This window comes from Cricetulus griseus, chromosome 10 (genome assembly GCF_003668045.3).
Source record: "Cricetulus griseus strain 17A/GY chromosome 10, alternate assembly CriGri-PICRH-1.0, whole genome shotgun sequence".
In the NCBI taxonomy this organism is placed as follows: Eukaryota; Metazoa; Chordata; class Mammalia; order Rodentia; family Cricetidae; genus Cricetulus; species Cricetulus griseus.
Genome location: NC_048603.1, coordinates 27,344,774 through 27,358,153, shown reverse-complemented (window position 1 = coordinate 27,358,153; position 13,380 = coordinate 27,344,774). Strand labels below are relative to the sequence as shown.

Here is a 13,380-nt window from a genome sequence, read left to right as displayed (position 1 = left end):
GTCTTGCTGACTGTGTCCTTTGCCTTACAGAAGCTTCTCAGTTTCAGGAGGTTCCATTTATCAATTGTAGACCTCAATGTCTGTGCTACCAGTGTTACGTTCAGGAAGTGGTCTCCCGTGCCAATTTGTTCAAAGGGACCTCCCATTTTCTCTGCTAAGAGGTTCAGTGTGGCTGAATTTATGTTGAGGTCTTTGATCAATTTGGACTTAAGTTTTGTGCATGGTGATAGATATGGATCTATCTGCAATCTTCTCCAAGTCCAAATCCAGTTATGCCAGCACCATTTGTTGAAGATGCTTTCTTTCTTCCATTGTATAGTTTTATCTTCTTTGTCAAAAATCAGGTGTTCCGGCCCCAGTCACTGAGCTGCCGCCTAAGACTCAGCTGCTTCCCCCTTAAGCCCCCTCGATTCCCGTTCTCCGTCCCCCCCCCCCCCCGCCATGCCTTCTCCAAAATCTGCCTTCTGCAGTCTGTTTACACAGAGGAAAGGGAATCCTATCCTGCCCTCTGTCCTGAACCTCCACTCTTTCATCTCCTTTGCTGATGAAAGTAAGGGTGATGACCTGCTTCCTGCTGGCACTGAGGACTATGTGCATATAAGAATTCAACAGAGAAAAGGCAGAAATACCCTTACCACTGTCCAAGGGATCACTGATGATTACGATAAAAAGAAACTAGTGAAGGCGTTTAAGAAGAAATTTGCCTGCAATGGTGCTGTAATTGAGCATCCAGAATATGGAGAAGTAATTCAGCTACAGGGTGACCAGAGCAAGAACACATGCCAGTTCCTGATAGAGATTGGACTGGCTAAGGACCACCAGCTGAAGGTTCATGGGTTTTAAGAGCTTGTGACTCTCTGAAGCTTAAGTGAGGATTTCCTTGCAATGAGTAGAATTTCTCTCTTGTCCCTTGTCACAAGTTTAAAAACCCTACAGCTTGCATAATGTAACCATTTGGGGGTCAGCTTTTAACTTGGACTAGTGTAAATCCTTCATGCAATAAACTGAAAGGAGCCACGCTGTCTAGTCTTGAAGTCACTCATTTAAACAGGTCAAGCCATAAGCCCTGGCAGTGTCCAGCTTGAAACAAAGCAATAACAATGTTTCAGCCAAGCACATATCCCCAAGTTTATAGGCTATGTCTACCCAGAAGCCACTCAGCTCTCCCTCTGCAGAGTTCCCTACTCTAGGAGAATTTCACCAGATGAACAAGAGAATGGGTAACACCACACAGCAGAGGGAGTCTGGCAGAATTCAGAAAGGGCCACCTTTCCACGGAGGTCATGGACATCTAGCTGGCCACCGGGTTAATCTTTTTAGCCAGATAACCCTAGCCAAGGGATGTCAAAACAACTGAAGAGTGAGGCCAGCCTAGTGTCAACTAAACTTATGACAAGGGAACAATACCAAACGACGGATCAGTCATGTGGCTACCTGTAGAGGTTTCAACTCACTGGTAGCACCTGCCCAGTGCCATGAGAAGGAACAAACTGGTTTTTTGTTTCCCCTTTCAGTTTTAATGTTATGTGATATATTTAAACACTTACTCAAATAAAACTTGTTCTAAGAAAAAAATCAGGTGTTTGCAGGTGTGTGGGTTTATATCTGGGTCTTCAATTCTATTCCATTGGTCTACCCGTCTTTTTTGTGCCAATACCAAAGCTGTTTTTATTACTGTAGCTCTATAATAGAGCTTGGAGTCAGGGATGGTGATTCGTCCAGAAGTTCCTTTATTGTACAGGGTTGTTTTGGAGAGGATGTGGAGAAAGGGGAACACTCCTCCATTGCTGGCGGGAGTGCAAAGTTGTACAGCCACTGTGGAAATCAGTTTCTCCAGAAAACGGGAATCAGTCTACCTCAAGATCCATCAATTCCACTCTTAGGCATATACCCAAATGATGCACACTCATGCAACAAGGACATCCGTTCAACTGTGCTCATAGAAGCACTATTTGTAATAGCCAGAACCTGGAAGCAACCTAGATGTCCCTCAACTGAAGAATGGATAAAAAAATGTGGTACATTTACATAATGAAGTACTACTCAGTGGAAAAACAAAACAAAACAATGAAATCTTGAAATTCACAGGCAAATGGATGGAACTAGAAAAAAAAAAAACATCCTAAGTGAGGCAACCCAGTCACAGAAAGACAAACATGGTATGTCCTCACTCATATATGGATATTAGACACAGAGCAAAGGATTATCAGCCTACAATCCACACCTCCAGAGAAGCTAGGAAACAAGGAGGACCCTAAGAGAGACATACATGGTCCTCAGGTGAAGGTAAAAGGGTCAAGAGCTCTTGAACAAATTGTGAGCACTGGGGGGGAGGTGGGCGTGAGATAGGAGAAGGAAGAGGGAAGAAGAGGAGAGGAGAGGAAAATATGATGGATCAGGAAGATAGAGTCAGGAGATGAATAGAGGAGAGCAAGAAAAGAGAAACCTAATAGAGGGAGCCACTACAGGTTTAAAGAGAAATAGGAACTAGGGAATTATACAAAGATCCGCAAGCAAGTACTGTCTATACCCTCCTGCCTAGCTGTTGGCCACTCATCTTTTTATTACACCAATAACAGCAACATATCTTCACACAGTGTACAAATATCCCACTACAGGCATGGAAAAGCTGTTGTGATAATTGCATTATTAAAATGAAATGTAGTCATATGCACATTTTATTTGATAGCCCATGCATTTTACCAGATTTATCAAGTAACAGCAGAACACAAAACAACCCCTTAATAATAATCAACTCATGGCATGCAAAAATTTTTAAAAAACGTCAAAGTTAAACCACATTCACAATATCCTTTGGTAAGTGAAAGAGAAAAAAATTGAATGGCATAAAAAGAATCCATAAAGAAAATCCATTAAAACTTGAAATTAACTTTTCATTAATAGCAAGAAACTCGATGTTTAACCCAAGAGGTAGGTGAAGCAAGGTATTCACTGTCAATGTTTCTATTTGGTTGGTTTAGAAGTCCTAACAAGTATAAGAGTTTTTAAAACATTATAAAATGTTGAAATGAAGGAATAAAATTGTCTCTATTTGCATCTGATTTGTTCAGTCGCACAAAATTTTTAAGAGCTCTATACACACACACACAAATTATACAAACACAAAAACATGCAAACATGAACCCACAAATAAAGACTCCCCCCACACACACAACACAAAGAAAATCTTCTAAAGTGTTTCATTAGTTTATCAAGACTTAAATGAAGTCTTAATTACAGAGAAATCAATTATATCTTTGTGTAATAGCAACAGTTAATTAAAAGTTAAAACAAAATCAAAGCATGTCATCTAAAATATTGTCAAAAGTGGAAAATGTGTAGGGACAAATTTTGCAAAAGACGAGCAACATGTGTACTGAGAATGACAAAATATTTAACGAAGAATCAAATAAATGGAGCAACACGCTGTGTTTATGGATTAGAAGGTTCATTTCCAGTAGTAATGCCAATTATTCCTGAGTTGATTCTGAGTCTCAAACAATCCCATTCAGAATCCAAATCAGCTCTTCATACAATTTGGCCATCTGGTTTGAATATTTATACAAAAGTGCCGACAAACTAATTAGGCAAAAGTTTAAACAGAAAGCAAAGTTGGGAGAGATATATTATCTAATTTAATAACATAGTGAGTTATCACGCCAGAGCAAGTTAGGCTGTGGGGTTGGCACACAGGGAGCAGCTTTTGTCCACAGGGGAAAACCGAGCCCAGAACAGCAACTGTCTTACTGAGAATTCCTCCATCTCCAGACCACAGAGTCAAAATCTCAGATTTCAGTGGTGAATGACCCAGATTGCAAAGTCTCTTACAGAGTGATATTCAAAGTGTGCTGTCACCTCCTAGCTTCTGTAGAGCTTTTCTATTAAAGCTGCCATGAAAGATAAAGAGGGGGAAATATCCTGACTTCTGTCCCATAGCAACTACTTCAACCAGAGCAACTTTGTTTTCATTTATTTTATTTATTGTGTCTCCCCCCCCCCAAAGGCCTTGTTAGCCATGTGGAAACACACTGGAGTTCTTATTTAAATGGTTTTACAATGTTGAAGGGTCCTCAACAGAGGCACTGCTCTTACTTGCCTTCGAGTTAATCCAACTGTGTTCTCTTTGAATGAAATAAATAACTGGTTGATTACCAGTAAAACCAATAATTTTGGCCTATGGAGTATTTAAAAGCACCGAGCTCTTCTGGGCGATTGAATTAGTCAGGAGAATTCCCATTTTCCAATGAAAAGTGCAGATAAAAAGGACATTAAGGCTCAACTAGTGCTGGCGCAGGTTGGACTCAAATTCAGGTTGTCCTTATGACAACTCTGACTCTTGTTTTTTTTCTTTTTCCGTCTCTAACACTTGGTGCATTTTATCCTAAAATATTTAAAATGCATTTTCTTTCCGAGTATGGTGAATAAGCAGCTTGGAAGTAAAGTAAGCATTCCATCTGGACAGCAGAAGCAAACGAACTGTTCCTATTTCCATAGGAGAAGTAAGGCTGCAGGGCAAATTGCTGACTGCACAACTGGAAAGACAGACGTTTTACAGAGAATGACAGCACACTAAGCTGAAACCACCAGCAGTCTCCTCTGCAGGATCCACTGTGATGGTGCCTGAGCCAGAACACTGATGAGTTGCTGGAGACTGTGTGTTCAAACCTGGGAGGTTAGAACTCGCCATAGAATCTCGGTGAACATTGGGGGAATTTCCTGATGCGTCTTTTGTGTAATTATTTCCCGCTTTGAAGCCCTCCCATAAACTGCTTGTGCTCTCTTTCAAATTCATGGCCTTCCCCCCCCCATTAATTGTTGTTGTTTACACACAACACACATACATACATGCCTACATATGTCTCTCTATGTATATATTCCTGAATATATAAATAGAACATTCCCAATCTGCATAATACATCTTGTATGTGTATTTCCAGGCTGACCATTTGGGAGCAGATAACTCTTGGTGAGCTCTTCCCTGGGAACACTATTTCTCCTGTTCTCAGCATTCCTTAGTTGTCTGTAGGGTTGAGGCCTTCCTGGGTTCCCCCTCCCCCACCTCGTAAGTATGTCTATTCTTATGGTCCTTGTTTAGCTCATGTTTGGACAGTCATATCGGTGGAGCTTTATGGGTGTAGCCTCTGACATTAGTAGGGGGACATAATCTCACAGAGAACCCCCAGATTCTCAGACTCTCATAGTCTCTCCTTCTCTTCCACAATGTTGCCTGAGCTTTAGGCATAGAATAGCATTGTAGAAGCATCCACTGGTACTGGGCTCCACAACTCTGCATTTTGATTAGTTGTGGGTTTTTTCTATGGTTTCTGTCTGTTGCAAAAGTTTGGTGACATTTTGTTTGTGATCTAACAAAAAAATAGCTTGCCTGAAGATCAGAGTTAGGAGTTAGCCACTAGTTAGCCATAGATACCAAGCAATGGTGGTGCACACCTTTAATCCTAGCACTTGAGAGGCAAAGGCAGGCAGTTCTTTGTGAGTTCAAGGCCAGCCTGGTTTCCAGGAGGTTGATTCAGTCTTAAAGAGAAACAGAGTCAGGCGGTGGTGGCTCACACCCTCAATCCCAGCACTAGGGAAGAGGGGACAGGAGTGAAAAGGCTGGTCAGAGAGAGGAATATAAGGCAGGAGGAGACAGGAGCTCGTTGCATTCAGTTTGAGGATTCATAGGAACAGGATCGCCCCTTTGGTCTGAGGATTCAGTAGAGGTCCCTTATGGCTGCTCCGACCTTTCAGCATTTACCCCAATACCTGACCCCAGGTTTGTCTTATTAAGTCCTATTAGAACTGATGGCACACAAAAGATGTTTCTTTGGTCATGGGTGAGAACTACACTTACCTGTGAGCATGAGGACCAGCATTTAGAATGTAGTTGGGACTCTGCTAGTTTAGTAAAGTGGCTGCTGTAGATTCTCCTCCAAGATCCGTGAGTTAATTAGTCCTGGGTACTTGGATGCATTTCCAGTACCAGACATGATTTTCTTCTTGTTGAGTGTGGGTCTTATGTGGTACATACACACTATGAGATGCTATTCAGCTATACAGAAAAATGAAATCATGAAATTTGCATGTAAATGTAGATGGACAGAATTATGAAAGATCACATCGAGTGAGGTAATCCAGACCCAGAAAGTCAGATGCCCCCTTGTTCTCTGTCATTGAGGCTCCTGATGCCTCTTTCTGGGAGGAAACATTGCTTTGAAATACACCCCAATCCCGAGTCCTCCTTAACCAAGTGTGTCTTCGGAAGAGACAGAGGTGTAAGAGTCCCAGTTTGCCACAACCAAGTGTGTCTCAAGAAAGACTGAGATATTGGTTTTCTCAGAATTGGGAGAGTGGAGAAGACTTAGGGACTCGGGAAGTAAAGAAACTTATGTCTAGATGCTGGGATGTAGATGTATCTGTTGAGGCTGGAATCTTACAATCTCTTGATCTCTACATGGTGTCCAGTTGTAGTTTTCTGTGAGGGTGTCCAGGTGCTATAAAGAGAAGCTTTGGTAAGGGCTGGTAGCTACAGGTAGCTGTGGGTATAAGGATAAGACACAGAATGTATTTAGGAGTTACGCTAGTCTAGAAAAATGATGGTAGTTGAGTCTTCTCTAAAGTCTGAGACTTCTCTCGTTCTGGGTCTAAGTTTCCAGTACCAAGCATGACTTCCCTCCTGTAGAGTGAGCCTTAAGTTCAAATAGACAGCTGTTGGTTACCACAGGTTTATGAATGCTTCTTTTTGTACCCTTATGCCTATTTTGCATGCTGGTAATTGTCAGGGTTCATAGGTGTTGTGGTAGGATTGTTTAGTTGTCTTATTCCCTTGTTAGCTCACATAGCATTTTCTGGTCCCATGGAGTCTAGACTACAGGAAAGAGTCCTACAAGTCAGAATTGGGTCAAATCACCTGTGTTCTATGCCCTAAGTGCGTGGTGTCTTCAGCAATGGGGACCATGGTCAACCCCTGAGAGGCATCCAAAGGCTTCACAGATAGTCTATATTGTCTTGGGAGTCATTTGCACTACTTGGGTTGTTTACATTTTCTGGGTACTATGAAATAATGGCAGAAGCAGTGCTGAGCCAGTTATCTGTGGAGTATGATATCAGGTCCTCTGGGCATAGGCCAAGGAGTTTATAGCAGGGTCATATTGTAGAGGACATGAGGTCCTTATGCTCACAGATAAGCACTAGGGAAACCAGGGATGTTAATAACACACAGTGTTGTTTCTTCAAAGAAAAAGATGCATGGCCTATTTTCCATCCAGAAGGCTGGGGATGAGTGTGGTTAATAGCCTAGGTGACCCCTGTGCTATCTATAGTACCAGGTCACACCTGGCTCTCCCAGACTCCTACAAACAGGGCCAGAGGTGGATAATAGCCTAGGTGACCTCTGTGGCATATGTGTATGAGAAAGCCCATGCCAGATCCTCCCCCAGGCCCTTAAGGTGATATACGTAGTCTGTCTATAGAACCCAGCTTCACATCAGAAGTGACAAGTACTTTGAGAATGATTTCCATGTAAATTATTAAGCTTTATTGTGCATACGTGATTGTGCTACACCACAATCTCCTCCCAAAAAATTGTGTTGTACTTAAATATGCCTGAAATGAACTGCCCAGTGTCAGACTCTTGAAGTTTGAAGCCACATAGGCTACTGACTCGTGTTGAACCAGACTTCCTTCTGGCTTCACACAGATTGACACTCGGCTGGCTGTGGTGTTTGCAGAATCCTGCGACGTCATACGGTAGGTTTGTTTTTAGTTTTTTGAGGCGTCTCCATACTGATTTCCTGAGTGGCTGCAGCATTCATTTATTCATTGTCTTCTTTGGAGAGGTCTAGCAGAGGCCGCACATTCTCTTTGGCCTTAGCAACTTCCCTTCCTTCCCTCTCAACTCAAGTTTTTCTTCTGGGAATATAGCTCCTCCACTAGCCTCACCACGATCCCAGTTTCCTCATTTGGTCCTGGTTGCAACTCTGAGACCTCATTCCTCAGACATTTTCTCATCATCCCCAGGGACCAGAGTGACCTTCTACAGTTTCTCCTTTTATTCCCCTCTCCTCTGTTTCCATTTTTGCAGCGAGGTGTATGTCCCTAATGTCTAATTCTTTTTTTTCTTTTTTTTCTTTTTTGGTTTTTCGAGACAGGGTTTCTCTGTATTGCTTTAGAGGTTGTCCTGGAACTCACTCTGTAGACCAGGCTGGCCTTAAACTCACAGAGATCCACCTGACTCTGCCTCCCAAGTGCTGGGACTAAAGGTGTGTGCCACCAACGCCCGTCATGTCTCACTCTTTTTTCTTTGCCTTACATGGTTTTGCGTTATTTGTGCATTATTGGATGGATCCATATTGAAGCATTAAGTTCAGTTATTTTGTCTGACTGTGAAAGAAGCACACATGTTTCTGAAACTTGGTTTGATTCACAGTTTTAGAAAGCTTACCCTCCATGTATTCCATAGATGGGGGAAAAAAGGAAAACTATAGCCAAACTGTCATTTATTTGGAGTCTTTATTTTTCTTCTTTATTTGCAATGTATTTTGAGAACATTTATAAATAAAATGATTTCAGAGGAGGCAGGAGTCCTTGGTAGGTAGGATTGTTGTATAATTTGTTCAGTCTTGCTGAATGTTTGAGATGTGTATAATCACTGTAAACCCTGATTTGCTACTATTGTAACTCAGACTTGTCCACAGAACTCATCTTAAATGCGGCTGCCTAGGGCATCTATGCCAATCATCTTACCAAAATTCACACTTGTCATCTGTCACGGTCACCTAAGTCTTTTACATCAGCCTCTTGTGTTGTTATGTGTTGCCCCATACCTTGGTTCTGAGTATTTAATATAAACAGCAAAGGCAGTGACATTTTTAGACATGACTCATAAAAAAAAAAATCTGTTGTGTTGACTGATTCATGCCCTTGTATCTCCTGCTGGCAATGAGAACATATATTGGTGTTTGAAGCTATGTGATATTTAATATTTATTGTCTGTAATGCCTGTGTTACAATGCTTCTCACAGGTTTGGGCGAGGAAATCTAAGGATTGAATAAAGACAAGACAGGTGGTCATTCTTGCAAGGAGAATGCCGTTTATTTCAAAGGAGAGGAGACTTATATACCAGATAGCAGACACATTTGAAATTTACTCAGTTCAGAGGTTCATGTCCTGACCCCCCCACACACACACACAATAGGGATAGTTTGCATTCTTGCATACAGACCTTGTCAGAAGGAGGGGAACAAGGAAGTAAATACCTAGTCAGGAGATGGTCAGCTGATCAGCAGACCCCAAAAAGGTCCCAACAATTGTCAACACTAAAATCTCATGCCTAAGATATTAGTAAAGCACACCTCGCCTCTAGATGTATCTTTGGGAGCATTTCCAGAGGTGACAATGTCATAATGGCTCTGACCTATCCAGTGACTTAGCTCCTTGATGGATTTAAAACTTGGTAGGTTTTGAGAAGTCAGGGGACACCTTGCATGCATGGAAGAAGTGGATGACTCAGAAGAGTGGGGCCAAGTAGTTCATGTCCTTGAGCACTGCGTCTTGTCCTCATCACTTCCTGTTGTGGCTTCCCTCTGCTTCCTACCCATCCAAAAGTGAAGCTGCTGCTCTGCCTGCTCTATCTTTCTTGTCAGAGCCTGCCTAGGGTGAATAGCTTGTTATGAACTCTGGCCCCTTTTAAACAATGCTGTGACAGCCATCACTCAGCAACCTAGGCACACATTTGTAGTTAGAGGATGAAACTCAAGATGTCCCTTGAGACCCCTGCCATTATCACGTTTCTACTGAGCTGTCTGATCCCTGGATCTGCAAGCTCTCAGTATCTGTGTGGTAACAACACTTACAGTATGCCCTGAGCTGTGTTATTTAATTAGAGGGTTAATACTTATAATCCAACTCAGCTCTCCTCAGTGTAAACCTGGTCAGTCATAATCTCTTGAAAACTCATGAGCACGGAGGTCAAGGATCAGCTCCAGGAAATGAGTTTTGGGGACTGTAGTAGAAATGTACAATATGGCCTCAGAATATGTCTTGATGTTCTTCAATCAAGAGTTTGAGAACAGAAGGCTTTAATTTCTATTTACCTCTCTGATAATTTGATACTAAGAATCAAAGAGATTCCTATAATACTCAGTGGTAAAGTAAGTGGATTACAGGCTGTCAGAGCTAGAAGATGCTTTTCATTTCACGAAGGGCTGTGGTTTCTGCTATGTGCGTGATGTGGTTCTTTTATAATGTTTTTAAAGTTGTGGACACACACTCAGATACTTAATATATTGTTCAAATATTCCTAGGAGGTCACACATGGTCTTTCTCAGACATCCATGAAAGGCCATTAATAAAATCTTCCACGAAGAAAGAGTTATGTGTAGGAATTGGCTGTGAAGTTTACTCTTTGCAACATGGATGTGATGTAAATGCCACATCCATTCATTTAGCAATTTTTCCAAACCAAGTTGTATTTACTTCAAGGGCCTATACAAGGGTTCTGTAATACACCCCAACTCCATCTTCATCAAGAATCCTGCCTTATCTTTTCACCAGGAGACTATGTAATGGTCCCAATGTCTCACAAAATACATGTTGTCAGGGGAGTTTATATCACTTAAACTTGGTGTGCCACAGACCTGTCTCTTTTTCTTTATATTCTTAACTACAAATTTAAAATTAAAATATAATTATATCACTTTCTACATTGTTGGCACTGCCCTCCAACCGTTCTCATGTCTCCTCCCCCAACTCCTCCCATAGCCTTCCCCACTTCTCAAATTATATATATATATATATATATAATTTTAGAGCTGACCTCTCTGTACTGGGTATCCATTTTGGGGCTCATTCCTGGGAGAAGTTAGTTCTCCCTCTAATGAGCAATGCCTATGTATTTGTACATACAAATATATGTATGTTTGCATCTCTTTTCCTACACACACACACACCTTACATGAAAATGTGTTACTTGCTCTGACAATGCTCCCAGCAAGAGCCAGAGACTATTTAATAATGAACTACAGCCTTGTTTCTTGAACCAACCAATTTTCTGGTTGCCTCGTCAAACTAGGTTAGATGAGCTTTAAAAGCTCTCAATGGAATATTCTGCCACATCAATGCTGTTGCGCTAGCATATCAGAGAAAGTGGCCATACATAAGGTTGTAGACTCTTCTACATGTTGACTCTGACTATTTCATACAGGCATATAGTATGGTTTGATTATATTCACTGCTCCTCCTCCCTGTGGTGGTCTCTGTCTCTTGCAAAGACAGGTTTCCATGATAAGCGGTGACTCCTACAACTCATCTATGGGTATAAGGACCGATATTTATAGATAGTTGTTAGGGGTTATACTAGGCTAGCAAATTAGTTGTACATGTTCCTCCAACAAGTATGACCTCATTAGCAATGAGTAGTTAGCTAAGTTTCTGGTGCCAGGTATTATTTCCCTCTTGTGAGGCAGGGATTAAACACAATGAGAGAGCTGTTGGTTACCAACAAGGTGTGTGTGCCACTACTGCACCCTTCGGTATTGTGTCATGCTGGTCACTGTTGTGGTGTCGTAGCTGGGTAGGATTGTTGATTGACGTTTTCCTTCAGAAGCTTTTATGGTAACTTTTGGTATCATGAAACCTAGTCCTCAGGGAGAGGACCTCCAGCTCCAGCTCCAGCTCAGCTGTCTCTGGGTCTTGTTTCTGAAGTTCAGCATTAGGGACTCAACTTTCATTTCTGTGGAGTAACCAAAGGCAACAGAAATAGGCTGTATGTTTTGGGAGTCTCTTAGACAGCCCTATCCAACAACTCAAATGAGGGCTTCTCATGTCTGGTCTTACAATTTTTGTTATACGGTCTTTAGTTCTTGGAGGGAGCATCAGACGAGAAAAGTTCTTTTAAAAAATTTAATAACCTCATGAGTCCAATTAACTCTTCTTCCATGCTCATAGATATGGGGTCATCTTCTAGAGGCATGGGCAGCCTACCAGTAGCCACACCCTCAAAGAAAAGTGACTCTCTATTCTCTAACAGTCATCAGCAGCTGTCAGTGGCTTCTCAGTTAGAGGTAGGACTCCAGATACCAGCCCCCAGTGTGTGTTGGAATTCTGGCTGGTGTGACCTTATTCAAGCGTTCACACCTGCTGAAAGTTCCTGTGTGCAAAGGCCACGCCATGCACACAAGACACTACTTCACGGCACTCCTCTCCGCCCTCTGCTTTTTCGCCTCCTCCTTCATCATGAGCAAGAGTTTCATGCATAGCATAAAGGTTGATCTAGATGCTCCATCTACTGCTGAGCACTCAGGCCAATGATGAATCAAACCATTATTCACTATCTATAGCAAAAAGAAACCTCTCTCACCAAGATGGGAGAAGTCCAATCTATAGGTCGAAACACAAATATTTAGAAGGCAGTTTGACATGAATAACTCTTAGAAACACAACCACAGATTTTCTTCCAGGGCCTACGACCTCCTCATATGCACGGGTTTTCCACTGAATATACAATACCAAGCATGAACTCACTCCTGTTGAACAGGCCTCAGATCCAGAAAGTCCCCAAGTTCCAATCCTATTTCAGATTCCAGAAAAGATACCTTAATGGGCTTCTTGTTTTATAGTGTGTTTTCTTCTTCCTACCAGGAGGATTCAGAAGATTTCCGTTCAATTACTGAAGTTTTTTTTTTTTGGGGGGGGTATTTCAACAAATTTTCATGGAGATTCTGGGTTCTGGTTTTAACTTTAGTACTCCCCAGCTCTTATGAATACTTATGTCATAAAAAGTAAACACACTTGGTGATTTAAGAAGCTTATTCTATCTCAAATTTGAAGGCTAGAAAGTCCTCAAATCAAGGTATCTCATGGTCAACCCACTAGAAACTTTGATGCAATGGTTCTCAGCCTATGGGTCTCAACCACAGGGGTCACCTAAAACCATTGAAAAACACAGATGTTAACATAATGATTCATAACAGTAGCAAAATTACGGTTATGAAGTAGCAACTAAAATAATTTTATGGTTTGGGTTCACCACAATATGAGGAACTTCTTTTTAAAGACTCTCAGCATTATAAAGGTTGAGAACTATTGCTTTGAAGGAAAATGTTCTATCCCTTTCTCCAAGTTTCTGGTGGTTGTGGGTAGTTCAGGGCTTTTCTTGTCTAGTGGAGGTTTCAGTAAGACTACCTTGGGGGTTATCATCATTTTGTCCCTGTTCCTTTTCAGTTTTCTTCTGTCATGAGGACAGTTGTTTGGTGTAGAGTACATTGTGATTTAAGATCATCATCTCTGGAAATTATGAATTACATCTGTAAAAATAGTTCCCAAATAAAGCCACATTCAAATGTCTGGCAAACATTTACTACAAACTTAAGCAAATTTGCTGC

General features: G+C 41.6%; 1 protein-coding gene across 1 annotated transcript; it reads left to right on the top strand.

Annotated features, from left to right (window-relative positions):
* Positions 1 to 441: 441 nt before the first annotated feature.
* Positions 442 to 880, top strand: LOC113837464 (eukaryotic translation initiation factor 1-like). The gene has a single exon (XM_035449601.1). The coding sequence runs from the start codon at positions 442 to 444 to the stop codon at positions 841 to 843; it is 402 nt and encodes a 133-aa protein (XP_035305492.1). The 3' UTR covers positions 844 to 880.
* The last annotated feature ends 12,500 nt before the right edge of the window (positions 881 to 13,380 follow it).